Raw genomic sequence first — 20,019 nt, forward strand, 5'->3', positions numbered from 1 at the left:
TATATGGTCAATAAATACTTATAAAATGGAATTTAATTAAAATGCTGTTCAAACTAAGAGAGAATTTAGGCCAAGAAGAAGAAGATGGAAATCTTGAGTAAAGGTACCATTTAGTTATTGATTTGATGCCCTAGCATATTTTATATATTCCTGAAGTCGGCCAATATTAATATATTGAGTGCCTACAGTGTGTCAGATCATGGGCTAGGATCTGAGGATACAGCCATATACAAAATAATGCCAGTCATGCCCAGTTAGGACCCATTCTTTTACTACCAAAGTTCTCCTTGATGCATTTGTATCCAGAGCATTCAAGTTTTGTTTTGTTCAGGTTTTTTTCCCTCGGCTTACCCAAGTACAGAGCAAGGGTGGAACAAGGTCATTGGATAAAGTAGACATCTCGCCTGTCTCACCACAGACAGCACATAACACTAGCGGGCGCCTGTGCACGGGAGTATCTGAAGCGTGAGTAGTCCGTCCAGTTTCTACGCCACTAAGGTGATAAGCCAAGTTTCTGCTCTTTGTCAAAGGAAAACATTTTGTTTCTGACTCATTTCTTTTCTGAATTGTGTTTTTAAGTTTACAGTTTATCTGCCATGTAGATACTATTAAAAAAAGGAAGCATCAGAAGTCACTGTCAAATGCTTGGGCATGTTAGAATCGCATAGCTGGAAACAGAAGAATTGAATTGCTTGGCAACTCTTAAAATAGCCATCACTCGGCAGGTTGGGTTTTTCTACCCTGTCACCATTACGTAATCCTGGCAGACTGCAAGTTACCTCTTTTCCTTCTCCCCGTTCCAAGGGTTTGTTCTTACCCAAGTATTAACACTCATAAGCTTTTATGACCAAATTATTTGACAGTAAGAAGCATGTAAGTGTGAAACTCACGCCAACACAATTTCCTGCAGTTTCTCAACATTCTCCTTAAGGAGGATCATTTTCCACCTTTGTTTCTTCCCAATTACATTTGTATGACAATTCATGAAAGAACTTGAGAAAACTGAAGAGCCAAATTTTAATGAAAGCATGTATGTCAATTTTAAAATTACACATAATTGTGTTTAAATCCACCATTAAAAAAAAAAAAAAAAAACTCCTGTCCTGCTTTCTTTTTCTTTTTAACTAAAATTAAATTCCATTCTGCTTTTAATTCTCCTGTGGTCATGTGATTGAATCCCTGAAGTAAATACTTGTACATTCCTTATACTAATTTGGGCTCTTCCTAATTCTAGAATTGTGCTTAGAAAAGCAGTGTGTTCTGGGATTAATCTGTGAAACAGACAGCAATTCATTATAGAAAAAGATTCTCTTACATGTCACAGTCTTCGTGAACGTTTTGTGGTAGTTCCTCTGTAGTTGCCGGGGGCTTCCTTTGGCACCAGCCCTGGCCACCTGGGCTTTCTGTGGCCACTAGGCCTCTTATCAGGGGGCAGTGGGGACAGAGTGCTCATCCCTGGAAAGTAGAGGATGTCACTGGGGTTGGTCAGAGCTGGTGGACTGGATTTAGGCTGAGAGTGGCAATAAGTAAGGAGCCCTCACCTGCAAGCCTTGGAGAGCAAATAAAGTGTCTTAAATCTGGGAAGAACCCTGGAGCTCCCAGTCCCCAGTCCCAAGAACAGTGACCTCTGCCACAAAAAGAGCAACCGGAACGAGTGGCCCATTGTGTAGAAATGGACTGCAAGTTGGTGCTCGTCAATTCGTATCATTACGTCTTACACTACTGAAAGCCTCCTCATCCACTACGATAACCTGGAGTTTACATAGTGACTGTTGATAAAATGATAGGGGTAATGATTCAGTAGAAATTCCCTGAGAAATTGGGAAAAGTGTGTAAGTTTTAGGTTTCTTACCCTTAATCTCATTTGCCCTTAAAATAGAATATTCTTAAAATTGGAGTTTAAAAGTGTCATTGCTTATTTAGGCACTCTCTCTGTTGACACTTGTACCCAGAAATAAGCATTGGTTCCCTGATACCTACCAAATTAAATTCATTCATTTTTCCCTTGTTTTTAAAGTCACGAATAGTCTGCCTGCAACTCATCTTTCCAATATTTAGCCCCATCACTCCCCTACATTTCCCCAAACTCATCTTTCACCAGGTGTTCTAGTTCTCTGCCTTTGCTCGGAGTGCCTCCACTGAGGGCCGGCTCCAGGCCACCTTCCACGCTGTTCTTCCTGAGCACCTTCAACAAGATGTAAGCTCTCCCTGTTCGGTTTTCAGAGCTCTGCAGTCTACGGTCATTGAATAACCTCAACATTAGAGGTTAAGGTCCTTGAGGACTGGAAGTAACAATGCAGGGTTGACCTGACTTTATCTGTTCGATAATATTGGTTAAACTCTTTCTTGGGTTGTTATTGGGCAGAATTTTTGAACTTCTTTATTTAGTATCTGTGTGTCTTTTGCCATATAGTTTAGCACTGAGAGTTGTTTTGTGCTTTTTTTTATTTTGCCATGTGTGTTTCTCTGGTCTCAAAGCTCAGTTCCTGGGTTAAGATTGAACTCATATGCCTCAATAAATATTCGTTGGTTTATTGGTTTTTCATAGATGAATACAGTGACATCTTTCTAAAAGACCTCTAGATTGGCATTTCTTTAGTGCAGCTATGGAGCTATAACTACAAAAATTAGAGAGGAAATCTCTTGCCTTTTCAGATTCTTGTCTCTTCCTCAAGCTTTTCTGAATTTAGATCTTCCCTTTTTACATCGTTAATCATGTAACTTTAACACTTCCCCAAAAATCTTTGCCCATTAAAGTAGAGGAGGTAACACAAACAGCTGTATGAAAATACGTGCATGCACACAGAGGAACTTTATCTCCTGATATTACAGCTTTCTAGAACTTTCTATGTTGATGACCCTACTAAGGAAACTGACCCTTTCAGAATGGGTTTCATATGGACCTTTCTAACTTGTTTTTTATTTGTAATAAAGGCTTTTTGTGCCTCCTTTTTTTCTCTCTCTGGAATGCCAAGTTCCACCATTGGTCCCGTTCTCGGACTGCAGCCTTTGGGACATCTCGCTGCCAGTTTCAGTTATCAGACTCCCTGGAAGCCAGTGACATTTGTCCTGCACATTGTTCCTGCCTGTTCTCCAAGTGCCTCTCCTGTTTCCTTCATTCTTTTTTTTTTTTTTGACCTAAATTATTAGGTAAGAATTTTACAAAAAGTCACATATTAGTGGAGCTGGAGAGTGTTGCGCCATCTCCAAGCTGCACAGTGAGAACCACCAACAGTGTGGTGGAACCTGTGGCCCTTTCCAAGGCCATGGCTCTTGCAGCCCTCAGACATCAGCCCTCGCGTCTCCCCGTGCTTGTGGGCCGGTTTGGTGATCCACTGGGTGTCAGGATTACTTCCAATAGCCTTATGGAATGGATCAATGAGGATAACCTCAGAGAATTTGTGTGTGGAATCTTCACCAAACCAGTAAGCATTCAGGACTCTCAGAGCCCCACAGTGGCACCCAGCTCTCTCCCTCAGCAATAGAATGAAGGCTTCTGGCAAACTTCAGCTGATTAACACCATGATGGACAGGCTTGCCATAGGTCGCACCCTTAGGAACAGGGCATTTGCGGCCACCACGGTGCACACAAGTCCGATATATGACATAACCTTGCTTGGCCTTGTATCTCAGCCTGCGCACTTTATGGGGCCTGGTGGGGCGGGGGGCCCTGTGGAATGCAGAGAGCTGGCAGTAGTGCCAGCAGCGCACCCTGAGAAGGAAGCGCATGACATCAGACTGCTGCTTCCTACGTAGCTCCTGGATGTACTTGTAAGCACCCATCTTGGCTTACCTGATGGCTGCAGCCAGACGGAAAGGAAGAACCTTTCTCGCACTGTTTCCTTCACTCTTGATTTCTATGTAGAAGCCATATTTGATGAGCACATTACCCTGAAGGAAATCACTGGTGTTAGAAACTAGAAGCGAAACAGAGTACCTAGCATTTGATCATCAATTAGTAAATGGAAAGAAATCTTTCAGACCAACAAGATAATTCATCACTTGCCATTTCTTTATTCCTTCAATTGGCTGAATCTTTTTTTGTATCAACAGGCAGATTGGTAGTTTGGTACTTTTTTCCTAAAGCATTAAAGTGCAAGATGACAGGTTACAAGGGTGATTATGATTGTGTTGGGTAGAATAATTATAAATAGTACATTTATACTTCAACATTCTTTATATTGTAGTTTTTCAACTCAAAGTTATAAATTTCTACAAAAATTATTTTTACAAATACCATTCTGAATATATCAGCTCTCCTCTGAGTAGTGTGCATTTTTATTTGTTATAATCTAGCTGTTTCTCTAAAATTTACTTTTTTAATAAAAATATTGATACCTAAATCGTAACCAAGGGCTATTGATATGCAGATCTTTACTATATTGAAACTTCCTTTTGAAAGATATGGGAAAATATTCTTCCTTCTTTCATGATTTTTGATGAAGAAGCACTTTTCAATTAACTCAGCACATCGATCTTAGTGTGATCAGTTTTCTCTACGGCAGGTCCCACTTTTAACATTGTTCTGCAAGGGTCTCATTAAAAATGTGATTGAAAGGCAACATTACTTTCTAAAAAGTGTTCTTGGTTCTCGAAGTCAGGCTGTGAACAGAGAACATTGGTACCTTTAACTGCTGTTTGCTGCAGCCTTAAAGGATTCTTACAAAGGTTTCACATCATGGGAACTAGTGAGGACCGGAAGGCACGTGTCAGATGAAGGCCCTCCGTGCGATGTGACAAGGCCTTTTAATACATTCGCTGATACTCTGAAAAATCCATCTGCCTGGAAACGACTGCTGGCTTATTTCTTTTTCCGTGAAAGAAAGGAGATGGGAATGCCCTTTGACAGCTGACCCTGTGTGTGGAGAAGGGGCGCCTTTCTGCACTCCACACAACTCAGAAGCCTTCTCTGTCTGTGCCAGCAGGAGCTGCAGTCTTCCTGCTGGCTCTTACTCCTGCTCCTCTTCCTGGCATCAGTTTGAAATCTACTTGTCTTTGGGACTTATTTAAAATACAAATTAAAAGTTTCTGACATAACTCCAAGAAGGGTGGAAGAAGCCGGAAGCTCGGTGAGAACCGTGGGAATTGCAGGGACCTAGCTCAGCTGAAACCAGATTTCTAAACTCTGGATCTTTCTTTTTGCTTTCGTGACTCAGGGCAGGTGAAGCAGACAGTCTCCTAAGTCACTTGAACAGAGTTAAATCATACTGTGCTCACTGAAGCTCTCAAGCTGCTGTTCGTGCCAAGAATGTGAAAGATGCCTATAAAAACAATACAGAGCCACTACTTTCATCCTATTTTTGTTGGATTAGAAAAACGCTGCTGAACTTGGGGATTTTAAGTTCCTTTACAATATTAACATGTCAAAGCATTACTTCACAAATGCCATGAAGCTCTTCAAGCCTTGTGTTTGTGTAGGTAAAGAGATTTCTGCTGGTGTGTGGGAAATAGGTAACCATCTGCTTTGCAGCCTCGCTTTCCTTGCTAGGAAGCCCGGATATCCCAAAGGGGAGCGCTGCCTTCCACAGGCGGTGCGGGCCTTGGCAACAGATGCACTTCTGTAGCAAGGCCAGTTCAAGGAAGGACAGGGCTGGAAGTGCCAATAGAGTTGAAATGATTTTGTGATTAATATGAAAGCTATTGAATATTCAATTAAATTCTGGTGTGAAAGCTATTTCTAAAATGAAGGTTACTTAATATTAAACTACTAAAGATGACAGGAACTATGGTTATGCTGCTGAGTATATAGCTATCAAGAGCTCAGAGAGGAGTACGTGGAAGACAGGATGTCCAGGCCTGTAATCTGCAAAGGGCGCGAGTAGGTGGCTGCCCCAGGGAGTCCCTCTGCGTGCAGCTGTGCACTCACGCTCGTACGGCAACGAGGAAAAAAGCTGGTCATGGCTGGGAGCAAGAGCACTGGCAGAAGTCTTAGTCACGTGAAGATGAAGCATTATCTCCTAATTAGCAGAAATATCGAGTATCCCTTAAAGGAGAAGTTGGTAACAGACTGCAGATTAGAGAAGCATCTAATTTTAGAGCTCAGAGATCTCTCCAGACCTGACGTTTTGCAGATAGGAGTACTGTTGGCTCCGAAGGGTATGACGACATGTCACGATTCACTCAAGATGACTAAGGCTTAGATCCAAGGAGGAAAATAGTCCAGTTCTCTGTTCTTCCCACCCCTCCTGTTCCTCATTGATATTGTATCGAGAGGATAGATTTTTTACAAATCATTTGCCTCTAGTGATTTCTGTAATGAAAGATATAATTACATAGCTGTGTCCAGTACATTAGGATTGTCATTCTTTTCTTCCAACCCTTCGTCAATAGCAAACAAGATTGTGGAAAGTTGTAACTAGATCCCTCAGTGATTCAGGCATTTCTGTATAAAATTCAGGGGGCAATTTGAGTAGCTGTTTGTGGCAGAACCTGATACACCTTGATGCCCTCTCCAAAGATGTGTCAGATTTCTGGGAATGTGCTATGAGATTTTGATAGCAATTATATTTGTATGTGTATGTGTGTGTATATATGTGTATGTATAAATGTATACAGGGGAGAGGGAGGTAGGAGGGAGGGGAGAGATGAAATGCTTATTTTATATATACACACACATTACATACATGTGTAAAATGAAATTCTTAAAAGCATGTGAAGTCACGACATCAGAACAGGCGAACAATCTATGTATCCAGCCCAAGGTTCTACTGCGAATAGGAAGGATAAAGCTGATGCCCCTGACACCAGCCTGAAAGCTGCAGGGATTCTTTTGCAGTTTCCTTTGTAACTCCTTATAATCTAGAAACTTTTTTAAACTTTAAAACTTTGCTGCTTCTAGGAAATATGCTTGAAAAGTCACAGAGAAGAGGGAAATTTCTTAAAAACTGAAGGTCAGATCAGAGTTTAAATCCCACTTCTGTTACGTATTTAGCTGAGCCTCATTCCCAAATCTGTAAAATAGAGTGATGATAAATAATACTTACCTCTCTAGGGCTCAGAATGTTAAAAGTAGATACAAAAGCTTTCACAGATTTTACACAAGTAAGATTGTTTCCATTTCTTATATCTCTTGGCACAATATATTCCATAAATTTGTTATCACTAATATTTCTTTTCTGTTACATGAAAATTTCCTTTTAAAAATGTCCACTTATTCCGATAGTATTCTTTTGAAGTCCCGAGGGCTGATAAAATGAGATTGTCTCCTGCTTTTCATGATTTCATAAACTTAAATCATAAACCACCCAATCATTTGAGGTTGGATGTTCATTTTAGAGTTCTGCCTTCACACGGTGCCCCTGTCTGTTCATTCCGATTCCTGTCCCCAAACTTTTCGGCTCCATTATGTCACTATTAATGTATAACAGCCGGAATCATTCTTAGGGCTCTAGGTTCAGGCATAGCATGGCGCTGTACAAAGACAGAATATTTTCCTTTTTATATTTATTTCACGATCATTTCCAGAATTCTACTGGTCTTCGTAACTACAGTAGCACCTTGAGCTTGTGGGCTCAGAACATAGCACATCGTAATTAACCTCTTGGTGAGCACAACATTATGCAGTGTGAATTGCTTTTATCTAAATATGTTGTGTTTCGCCCTTTGAAGTTTGTCTTTGACTTTTCTGCAGACTTGGTTTCCAGAGTGGTTCTTGTTTTGGTTGGGTTATATTTTTGGTTGTTTTTAAATATTTATATCCCATCGATTCTTAAAAGAATATGTAGCAACTCTTCAATTAATACTTATTATTCAGGACTTTGGTAACATTAGAATTTTATCATTTGCTAGTCTTTGTGGTTCAGCTGCTATTCCCAGTAGGCCTTCGTTCATTAACCAGATATTTACTGAAGCCCGTGTTATGCCAGACACTGTATTAAAGGCTCAGATAAAGAGGGGACCAAGAGAGATAAGGTACAAGCTCTCTCGAAACCTACATTCCAGTGAAGGAAGCTGAGCCAAAAATCAACATATGAATTAACAGTAAAATACCATACATCAAACAGGATGAGGTGATAAAAAGTTACTGGAGAGTCACTTCAGATGGCATGGTGAGGGAGGGCCTCTCTGAGGTGACATCTAAGCCTTGATCTAAATGGCAAGGACAATATAGAGTTCCAGGGGAAACAGCCTAAGGCAGGAACAGACCTGAGGCATTCTTGGAAAAACAAGGAAGGCCATGGGAAAGCTTCAGAAGGGAAATTAGGCAAGGGAGAGGTAGACAGAGGACTGGAGGCCAGGGAAGGGGTTAGGATTTCTTAGTAGTTTTATACGAATCCACTGTAGTATCCTTAGCAAGCAGACATGTTCTGAATAGTGGTAACCTTGGCATAATGTGATGAAAGTGAGATCAGCGCCAAATGTAGGTCACATTTTTGCAAGGTTAATAAAATGACCCAAAAATCTGACACCTGCCAATGAGGAACATCCTAATTTGTGGCTGGCTAGACTTCCAGGACAATGGCAATGACTGTTTATCTGATGAAGAAAGATAATACAGAATTTCAAGGAGGAGGGGATGGGTAACACGGCCAAATATTCAAAGATCGAGCTGGATGAAGAAAGAAAAGTGATTGTCAGGTTTGATAACAGAGAAGCTATTGAGGGCAATGGAATTGGTTTGAATGGTAGGTGGAACCAGGGAAATAGGGACAGTTTTGTCAAGGTTTGCTGGGTACGGGAGGAGACACAGTACAGTAGCTAAAGAATGATGTGGAATTAGGAAGGGTTTTTTTAATTCTATTTTGACAAAGTCAGATGATATCAGAGCATGTTTGTAAGAATAATCCATACAGATTTAAACAAATGACATTGTAAGAGAGAGAATAGTTGTAGGAGTGACATCAGTGAGAAGGTGACAGATGTGATCCAGAGTACAAATAGAGGGTCAACATTAAACAGGAATCAGAATCCAACAGCCTTGTTCAGGTGACACCTTAATATGGTTTCCGGCCCAACAAGAACCCTTTATAGTGTTCTTAGTGGCACCGTTAACTTCAAGGTATCCCTCTCATGATGTCGCTTAAGCATGAGCAATCTCGGACACCAGAAGTTGAAACTGCTCAAATGGACATACCCAGGGACAGTAGCAATAAACCCTCCATAGCTCTCAAAGTTCAATAAAATGTTTCTGAGATCAGGGGCTCCTTTGGCTCTAGAAAGTATAACATAATGTTATACCTAAAAGATCATGTTACATACCACAATCTGGTATGTAATTCAGTTGGTAGAATTCTACCAAATATTTCAAGAAAAATTAACACCAATCCTCCACAAACTTTTCTAAAAAATAAGAGAGAAACTTTCCAACTCATTCTATGAGGCTAGTAATACCCTTATACCAAAACAAAACAAGGATATAGGAAAACTACACACCGACATTTTCTTAGGAACACAGACATAGAAATCCTCAAGAAAATATTAGCAGAATAAACCTAGAAACAAAAAGGATTATACACCATGATCAACTATAATTAAAGCAACCAATATAACATAGCATATTAATAGAATAAAGGACAAGAGCCACAGGTGATCTCAGTAGATGCAGAAAAAGCATTTAACAAAAGTAAACACCCTTTCATGATAACACTAAACAAACTAGGAATAGAAGGGAACTTCCTCAGTCTAATAATGCTGTCTGTGAAAAATCCACAGCTAATGTCATAACGAGGCAGTGAAAAACTAGATAATTTCCCCCTAAGACCAGGAATAAGACAAGAGTAGCCACTCTCAGAACATTTATTCAAAATTGTCCTAGAGGTTCTAGCCGGGTGATCGCACGGAAGAAAGAAATAAGAGGCGTTCAATTCAGAAAGGAAGAAGTTGCACTGTATTTGTCAGGATCTTGTACATAGAAAATCCTAAAAAAACAAAAAACTGTTGTAACCAATAAATGAGTCAAGCAGGGTTGCAGGATACAAGATAAATACCCAAAAATCAATCACATTTCTGTATATTAACAGTAAACAATCTCAAAATAAAGACTACAATTCCACTTATCATAGCGTTAAAGAGAACAAAATAGTAATAAAGTTAACAAAAGTATGAGACATATATATTAGAAACTTTAAAACGTCATTGAAAGAAATGAAATAAGTGGGCCTGGCTGGTGTGGCTCAGTTGATTGAGCGCCAGCCTGCAAACCAAAGCATCGCTGGCTGATTCCAAGTCAGGGCACATGCCTGGGTTGCGGGCCAGGTCCCCAGTAGGAGGTGCATGAGAGGCAATTACACACTGATGTTTCTCTATCTTCCTCCCTCCCTCCCCCTCTCTAAAATAAATAAAATCTTTTAAAAAGAGAGAAAGAAATGAAATAAGTGGAAAGGTATCCCATGTTCATGGATTGGAAGACTTAATTTTGTTAAGATCACAACACTCCCCAAATTAATCTCCAGCTTTAATTCGGCTCCTATCAAAATATCAGCTTCCTTTTTGCAGAAATTGATAAACTGATTCTAAGATTAATATAGAAATGCAAGGGACCCCGAAGAGCTGAGACAGTCTTGAAAAGGAAGAACAAAGCTGGAGGACTTCTACCTTTGATTTCAAAGCTGACTACAACGCTAGAGTAATGGAGACAGCGTGTTACTGGCATAAGGACAGCCGCCTGCCCTGTGCCACCAGACTAGGGTGTGGTTAGGAGTCCGCAGGGCTGCTGTTTCCGTTTCAGTACTCCAGATCCCGCTGTTGCCTCCATGACCACATTCTAATGGTCCCCGCATGTTTTTGTCGCTCCCTCTAGACCCTGATACCCAAGTGAGTATCCAAATGCAGAGCCTGAGTCACGGGCCTCCATTTTCACCACTGCAGGGGCCAGGGCGGGGGTGGGGGGAGCAGGGAAGGGATGTCTGCCCACTTTTGCTGCTGTGGTGGGACGCAGGGCGCTATAGCATCAACTCAAGTAAGAAGCTGTCCAAATGCTGGAGAGCCAGAAATGACAGACTTCCACTGACATTTGGAATCACTAAAATTAGAACCATCCTGTATATATCATAGACCAAAATAAATTCCACATGGATTCAGAACGTAAATGTAAAGCTTGAGACCATAAAAGTACTTGAAGAAAATACACGTGAATATTTATGTAATCTTGGTTTGGGAAATTGCTAAGCATGATATAAAAATCAGAAAGCCATTAAAAATGTCAGAGAATATTATGTGATTCATAAAGGGAATCATGGTCTGTTAAATTAAAAAAAAAAAGTACACACCAGCACATAACAGTGATTTTTCTCTGGATAATGACTGGAGACGAGCAGGCCTTTCTTCTCTCTTCCCCTCATTCCCTCCCTGCTTCCCCCCTCCCTCCCTCGCTCTATTGAAGTTTATTGTTGTTTTTCAAGAGCTATTTTTAAATTTTGAAAGTAAGAATACAAAGATATCTGGCTTTCCATAGGTAAATTTTATGCTAAACTCTACAAAAGTGAAAATAATGGGTTTTTTTAGATTCTATTTAATTTTAGAGAGAGCAGAAGAGAGGGAGAGAAACATAGATGTGTGGCTGCCTCTCGTGTGCCCCCAACTGGGAACCTGGCCCGCAACCCAGGCATGTGCCCTGACTGGGAATCAAATTTGTGACCCTTTGGTTCACAGGCCAGCAACTCAACCCACTTTGTCACACCAGCCAAGGCAAAAAGTGAAGATAACTCTTGAAAGAGCAGGTAATGAGACTTTTATATTTAGACACCCCTATTTCTCTGGAAATAACGTTAAAGTGGCAGTTGGAAGGCACTCTATCTGGTGGCGTTTCAAGAAGACCTGAATAGTTGAGGACTATAAGAACACACCCAAAATCATGATGTTTCTCTCGCCTCCTCTGATGCTTTTTGTTTTGGTTTGGTTTTGTCTTGTTTTTAAAAGAACCCATCTGCTTGACTAGAGACGGACTAGTTAGTAGTTAGGGCAGTGGCATCTGAGGGGGAACATCACACATGTAGAGATTCTTCTGCAGGACATACTTATTACGGCCTGTATTTCATCACTTCGTGCTCTTTTCTCCGAGCGAGTTGCCATACCATTTCCTGGTCTAGCAGCCCGGAGACTAGCCCTGATTTCCTGTTCCCGCTTATCTTGGATTCCTATCTCAATATAGGATGCTTGATGTCCATTTGACACAGGAGGCCTAGTGGGTTCTTCGTGTGTTAAGGTGAGTCACCCGAATGGAATGAAAGGCTTCTCACAGAAACCTCGATACTAAAGGATGAAAGGAGCCCTTCATGTTCCAGAAAGCACTATTATTGGTGCCTTATAGAAGTAGACCCAGAGATCTGGAGAGGCAGCGAAGGAAAAGAGAGAGCACAGAAATGGCCACACTCGATTGCTTTTCCTCCTTGTAAAAGAAAAGTAATCATTCTGGCTTTGAATTTCTTTTTCTGAATCCCTTTAGACTTTACTATAAAGAAGATATGAACCAGTAAACATAATCTGGCAAGATTTTTCTAGTTGAAATTGTCATAATCTAGAGTTCTTCATAAAAAAATCAAAGACTTCCTAATAAGCCCTTTTTTCTATGACCATTTCCTCAGAGGACCCATCGAATGTTTCTGTTATTTTTATTCCTCAGTCGTAAACAGCATGAGTCTGAACTTCGGTAGGCTTCAGAGTCTCCACCCTTCATGTTCATACGGGAACCCCACTGCTCTGGGCTGGGATTAAATTGGTATACAACTGTTTTTGGTATTGGATGGCTTAGTTACAGTTCCACCTAAGCCATTTTGTGAAATGGATGTAGAACAAGCTTGGGCGTGTGGGTGTGTTTTGAGCTACTCATTTCACGAGAACTTTAGTACTTTCCTCACGTTTGAATTTCTGCTATTTTTGTCTTACATTTATGTATTTGATAACTTGGAGCTAGGTGAAAGAAAAAATTGGTTCGTTTTTTTGTGGCAGAAGCTAAGAAGAGTTATTTTACCCCAATTTCCTTGACGTTAACGTACGGGGTTGTGTTTGCAGTTCATGGCATCTGGTGACTTTGTGGTGAGCGCTGAGTCAACTCCCCAGTGCTTAGGGATGGGGGAGCGGCAGGAGCTACTCTGAGGCATGGCCCTTCCCTCCACGCCCAGACCCCCAGAGGGGGGGGATGGGGTGAGGGTGCGACAGGAGTGAGCAGAGGGGCACACGTGGCCAGGAGGGCGCTGTGTGCTGACAGCTCCTTCCTGCCTAGCAGCCCTCAGTGGCACCTCGGGGGACAGTAAGACTCACGCCAGTACTGTTCTCATCTCTTTCCAGGAGCGGCCTATTGCCAGTTCATGGACATGCTCTTTCCAGGCTGCATTAGTTTGAAGAAAGTAAAATTTCAAGCAAAGTTGGAGCATGAGTATATTCACAATTTTAAACTCCTGCAAGCATCATTTAAGCGAATGAATGTTGATAAGGTAGGAGACTAACTTGTACCTTCATAAAATGCATTTTCTCTTCTTAAAATTGTTTTTGTGTAGAAATGTAAAAACAAAAAATATCAATGGTGGGATATATCTTGATATCTCAGCAGTAGGTTGGGGTGGGTACCTAGTATAAGACATCAAACCCTAACTTCCTATATTTGTACGAAGTTTTTATTTAACAAGATTTTTAAATTTGTAGCCATTAGACTAAAACCCTAACAAGAATTATAAATGTTAAAATGTTGTTAGTTTATTTTAGCATTGCAAAGAACAAATTTTTATGTTTGCCAGATGTCACTGTGGTTCTTTGTGTATTTTGTTACTTTGGAGAAAAATGCAGGTTACAGCGGGAGCAACAAAGGTTTCAATCCCAGCTCCGGGAGTTGTGCCAGTTATTTAAATTCTTTGAGTCTCAGTTTACCCATCTACAGAATGGGACTAAAACCCCTTCCTGTGGTTATAGGAAGTTAAAGTGAGGGAATATATGTGGAAATGTCCAGCATAGTAAATACTCAAATTCTCAGTCCGTACATTGTCCTTTTTTCCCCTTTGGATTTTATAATTTCATCCTAGAGTGACACAAACGGATTAGCCGGGAGCCCTCCACCCCACCCCAAATAAAGGACTGTTGCAGAAGCCACACAATCCACGTGTTTCCTGCTCTTCGTATACATATTCAATTCATATTATTTCTTTAGGGTATCTCGTGGAGGAAATAGTCTTGGAAAGAAATTAATTTTGAATAAGGGGAAAGAAATAAACCAGCAGGGGAGAAATAGAAAACTTTTCTTTGCATAGATAATAGTAATAAATAGGCTTTGGAAATTAAAAATAAAGTCTTAGGTTATTAAGAAATAGAGGTTAAATAAAGGAAAAGAGAAAAGTTTGGCAAACTACATGTTTTAATTTAATGCAGTTTATACCTTCCTATAGCAAAACATTCTTATCAAAATTTTATTCAAATGTTGGTTTCTCATCTTAGAATTTTTATTTCAAAAAATATTTTCTTTAACATCTTAACCTTTTGAATTCTTTTCAACTTTATTTTAATTTCCAGTTAGCTCCTTCAAAACCAGAGGGGTGCAAGTTCTCCTTACTTACTAGCAGCATCACTTAAGCCTTTTCTTCATTTTTCAATACATGCTTCTAGCTCGAAAACACCCTTCTATAGGTTTATTGATGGAATGTGCTAAATAACAAATGAGGGGCTCCACGTCTCTCCAGAAGTATCACATACCGAGTGATGAGCCATTGTTAGGAATGTCGAAGATAAAATTCTGGTGGTGGAGGGAGATTGGCCTTGAAGGCCTACATTGGCCTCTTTAGCTTAAAATGCTGTGACTCTACCCCAAGGTCTTTGGAGTGGCAAATATGAAAAACAGTGGTCCCTGTTCGTATTTGTCACAGCCTGACAGCACGCGGGAAGCTTCTGTGCAAAGATTAACTTGTAAACTCCGATTTTGAACTTACGCCCGGAACTTTCATTTTGATAGGGAATATAAGCTGAAGTTAACAGACGTTAAGTGTCTGCTTTGAATGGCTAATGAAAGAGCATCATCCGAATCTGTTTCTAAATTTTCATGTTTGGCAGACATGAAAATACAGAGCATGTCAATTAAATGGCATTATGCTCTAAGAAGGCACTTTCTTAAATAATGTCAGCAGAAACAAAACCTATGAATCGGAAGACAGGAAAACATTGAAACAGCACAGTGAGAAGTCAGTCAAGTGCGTGTGTGTTCTTCCATGGGCCAACTTCCCTGAAATGGGGCAGCAGTAAGAGAAAAAAAGGTACCAGCACCTGAGTCTCCCTTACTGGAAGGGTCATCTTGAAAAATGTGGTCTTCTCCACAAGTTTGCTTCTCTTTATTTTTGTTCTGTACTTGAATTACTTTTGGCTTTAGGTACATAAAAATCACTTTTGAAAAAGCTGATTTCTAATAATTTAGTTTAAGGGATGACCTAAAATGTTTCAGTTACTTTTTGTCTTTCAAGTTGTCATTGATATTCGAGGTCTTTCCACTTTTTCCAAGTGGTCCTAATGATCCCTCTTAGGGTACCCATGGTGTATAGCTCCTAAGGTGGCAGAGTCTTGCTGAAAATTTAATTTATACAAATCCCATTCATTTCATTCCTCAATGAAGCTGCTTTCTTTCAGCACTGGGTTTCTGGCCGAATCTCACACATACTCACACTCGCATACACACAGTTTGACTCACTCCCTAGCTTTTATAACTCTGATGGCTCATGTTCAACTAGTATTCCAGCCCAAGTTTGAGAAAGTAAGAATCAGTAATGATGCAGTTTGGATAGCTAGGTACCTTTTCATTTTCTCAAAAACAGCTGCTGCCCACTGAATTAAAGCTGAGCAATTGCACCACATATTTTTCTGAAATAAAATGAAGTTTCCTGTGAGACTCCTGGAGGGAATACTGATTGGCTCTTTAAGTTGCCAATAGGAAAGAAAAAGCTGAGACGCGTCTCAGAAGTTGAGGCGAATGCTGTGCACCTCCTCCTCCAGAGTGCCTTCCGTGACTGCCCCAGTCAGCCTCCGTTTCTGTTCCTCTTCGTTGCCATGCAGGTTAGCTCCTGGGCACCCAAGAATTACTGGGCCCTTCTTTATTGTGTGGTTAGTTGTTTTGGTGCCTCTTTCTCTACATCGTTAATAAGCTGTGTGAAAGCTCACTTTGAACCATTAGATTGGTATCTATTTGCATTGATTGGAGTCCTACTTACTCACACTCTCTATAGCTATAAGCCTTTCAAGAGTTTGTTCTAACACAACTGGACCAAGTGCTATAAAGAAACAAGGAAAACCCATCCATCTTGGAACAGCACAACATCCCAGGCCCATGTTTTGGGGGGGAGATGCTTTGGCAATAAACATACTATAAAGAGAACCAGCCCTTCTTGGCAGCTGAGGGTATTCCTTGTTTTGTCGGATTGTTGAGAATTACTAAATATTCCAAGAGAACCAACTACAACATTTCAGTGTACTTTTTTACGTGATGAAGAATTACATGAACTCTCGAATACAGCCGGCTTCGAAGCTGGGGGAGAGGCCGGTAGTCATGAATTACGGACATGTAGGAAACAGTTGTAACCAGGGGCCACTTCAGCAGTAGTACATACTAACAAGCCCTACGTTGGCGACTTACACGGTGATTTTATATTGCAGGTGATTCCAGTGGAGAAGCTGGTGAAAGGGCGTTTCCAGGACAACCTGGACTTCATTCAGTGGTTTAAGAAGTTCTATGATGCTAACTACGACGGGAAGGAGTATGATCCTGTAGAAGCACGACAAGGGCAAGATGCAATTCCTCCCCCCGACCCTGGCGAACAGATCTTCAACCTGCCCAAAAAGTCTCACCACGCAAACTCCCCCACAGCAGGTACAGTAGCAGTGAAGGCGGAGTCACTTTCATTTTAGCAAATGGCTCGGGCCCTCCTGTACGTGGCTGTGTTTAATTGATTCTTCCCAGCAGTCAGTATCTTAATGCCTCTGGACAGTTTTTATTGTCTGTTTGACCACATTCCTCTTCCTCGCAGTGACCTCTCTGAATAAGTCTAACAGTCAGGATTTAACTATTGAAAAGGCAGAGCTACTCACTGTAAGTCACCGAAGCTGTGTGTTTAATACAGTACGTTAGGGATAGATTTCATTTTCCTCGTACTTTTTTTTCTGAGAAATTTCAAGTCTGTTCAGATTTTCACTGAAATATTTTTACTGCTTCATTGCTGGCAGTACATAGCAGAATATGAACTGATTTATGCTTTTCTAGTATGAATCATCTATAATTCTTCAAAGAAAATTCATGAAATCTACATCCTATCTCTTATAAGGGTCAGTGCCAATTTTTATGTGATGAAATTCAGCAAGACTCATTTATCTAACTTTGTCCAAAAGTGAAGTCATTGAGGATAAATACCTAGAACTTTAAAGTTTTTTAAACTTTTGTAGATAAAACCTTTCTGAAATATATTAAACATTCTCCCCCTAAGAAACAGACTTTACCAAGCAAAGTGTTCTCTGAAAATGAGGGTCCTTACCATAAACCTGAGCTGTGGTACCGGACAGTTAACAAAATCCTCGGAAACCATTTGTTTCCATCCCCCAAACCCAGTAACCTGTATTTTGTAAATAATACAAATTCCTTATTTCTGTCCAACCTCCGATCACGGTGGGTTGGAAATGGTATGCGATGCGAATGTTAACCAGCGCATGCACGTGTCTAGAATGCAGAGAAGTACAGACTGGAGGTAGACACTTTCCAGTCTCGCACTTATCCATGCAATCGAAGCTGGAAACGAGCACTGAGTGAGGAGGGCTGAGGGCGATGAGGAGCTCTAGCATTAATGTTTGGGTAGAAAAGGAAGGGCTTGCACAGGACCAGGGAAGATGCCAGAAAGACTGAAGGAAATGAGGGCATGACGTATCAGGGAAGCAGAAGGAAGGGAACAGAGTGGCCAGCAGCATCTAAATCTGCTAAGGAGCCAAGTACAACGAAAACTGGGAGAGCCCGTTGGATTTCTAGACGTGGAGGTCACTCCATGGAATGATGCAACCAGGAGCGGGTTGAGGAATTAGAGGAAAGAAATTGAGACCGCATGAAAATCCAGCTTTGAAGCCATAGTGGGAATGAACATAAGTGAAATAAACTAAGCACAGACCTTTGGGAATGCGCACATTTAAGAGACAAGAGAAAAAAGGGGAAGCTGAGAAAAAGATGACCACCAGGGGAAAACCAGGTAAGCGCAGGACCAGAGAACAAACAGTAGGGTATTTCTAGAGAGAGCAGTCTCCAACAGTGCCGAATATTAATTGTGGAGAGATCAGATAGGATGAGGCCTGAAAATAGGCCGAAGAAATCTGACTCCTAGGAGGTGATTAATAATCCTTCAGAGAATTGGTCTGTTAAAATGCTGACTGCATGCACCTAGATTGCAGTGACTTAACAAGGGCACGACCTGACAAGTGTGAACGAGATGCGGTAAGAGCAGCTTCCACCTTCACCACATTCGTCAGGGGGAAAAATAAAGACATTTTGTTGATGTCAGTAAAAAGCCAACAGTAGCTTCAGGAAATAAGATTAGAAGGAGGATTGGTAATGTCCTTGATCTGTTTTTGTTTGCTTTTAGGTCAAAGCACAGGGAGTGGGTTTGTAAGATGGGAGAAAGGTCCATGGAGAAGGAATAATTGAAAGTAGGAAAAAGGAGGGGAAATTGGTGGAGCATGAACCCAAAGGTGGAGGGAGAAAATGAGGTCAAGGGCATCAGTGGAGGTTTAGAGAGGAAAGGGAGTATCTCTTTTTTTTTTTTTTTTTTGAACAGAAGTACTGAGGAGAAGTCGGGTAAAAATTAAGCCACAAGGAGTTTGGAGAGCAAAAGTTTATGACAGTTCACATTGGCCTTGAACTTTTGTCGAAAACTTGCATCAGCCCGGGAGCTGGGAAAGAGGAGTGGTGGGTTTTCTGCAGTTGGGGAATCGGCAGGCGCCGTGGGAGGACAGGAAGGTGAGACAACCAAAGGTGCTGTTATTTCTCCTCGCCAGGTCATCGTCTGTAGCTGTTAATGACACTTGACACTCAGCAGCCACTTTTTCAAGTTTTCAGTAGTGAAATTGGCCGGGCCTCAGAATATTTGTCTCCCACAGTCAGAATGTGTCCTCAAACTGGCAGCAGCCCTCCGCCTCCGCAGACAGCTGTCCTTAGGCTGCCTGGGCCTCGTCTTTTAGGAATTCCCTCATGTGTCTTCACAAAAGCTACAGAGCCACTTGTGCCATTTTGATAGAAAGAACGTCCATGAACCTGAAAAAGACATATATTTTTTCTGAGCTTACAGCCCAGGAAACTCATTAATGTCAACAGAAAATAAATTTGGTTTTTAATGTTCCAGAAGGCAGTAATTCCTGAGCTGTGGGTTCCCGATACCTTGTCCATGTTTACCTCATTGGCCTTAATCAGGGAGAAAGGATATTTGCAGAAGCTAAATTGGTCTTACCCTTTTGGACAAAATATATTGTGACTCTTGGACATTGTGGGGTAGTAAAACTATGGAAAAAATCACAGCAAGGTATACATTACATGCAGAACGTTGTTTTAAAAGCTACACTAGAAAGGGTCCTATAAGTACAGTAAGGACCTCATTTTTCTAAAGGTCATACATCCAACTCTCAGGAATATAGTAAAAAAGTAAAAAGTAAGCCAAAATGTGATCTATGAGTCAGAATAGGTGTTGTAAAATCTGCTGTAAATTCATGCACTTCACTTTGCACACACAACAGAGTTCCTAGGGTATTTATCTAGCATCTATTTGCTCTTTCTTAATTTAGACATATTGGATAATTATAGCAAACATGGGGATAAGGCTTCTCAGATCATAATTACTGGGGCAAGGAGCACACGGATATCTATAGAAAGTACAAGAAGAGCCGAAAATACTTATCAAAACCTTACTGAAGAGCCTGGAGGCCGGAGCTCTTTATTACAGCCTCTGACGGCTCCACACGTCTCAGAGGCCCTCAAGGCTCCCTTGCACCTCTTCAGATTCTCTTCCATTTCTATTTGTAACCATCTCCCCCCTGAGCTACTTCACTGTCTCTGAACTGGCCTCCAGCCTCTGGTCCGACAGCATCAAAGGC

The 20,019-nt window shown here is 41.0% G+C and overlaps 1 protein-coding gene and 1 pseudogene across 5 annotated transcripts in view; one reads left to right on the forward strand and one right to left on the reverse strand.

Annotated features, from left to right (window-relative positions):
* MAPRE2 (microtubule associated protein RP/EB family member 2) overlaps positions 1 to 20,019 on the forward strand; it is a 133,495-nt gene that overhangs the window by 85,827 nt on the left and 27,649 nt on the right. For all 5 annotated transcript variants that reach the window (XM_053913419.1, XM_045187962.2, XM_045187961.2 and 2 more), the window contains 2 exons: positions 13,225 to 13,370; positions 16,558 to 16,771. In XM_053913419.1, coding sequence (XP_053769394.1) covers positions 13,225 to 13,370; positions 16,558 to 16,771 — 360 coding nt within the window. The remainder of the gene's footprint in view (positions 1 to 13,224; positions 13,371 to 16,557; positions 16,772 to 20,019) is intronic.
* LOC112322989 (large ribosomal subunit protein eL15-like) lies at positions 3,177 to 3,783 on the reverse strand (annotated as a pseudogene).

Source organism: Desmodus rotundus, chromosome 10, assembly GCF_022682495.2.
Source record: "Desmodus rotundus isolate HL8 chromosome 10, HLdesRot8A.1, whole genome shotgun sequence".
Classification (NCBI taxonomy): Eukaryota; Metazoa; Chordata; class Mammalia; order Chiroptera; family Phyllostomidae; genus Desmodus; species Desmodus rotundus.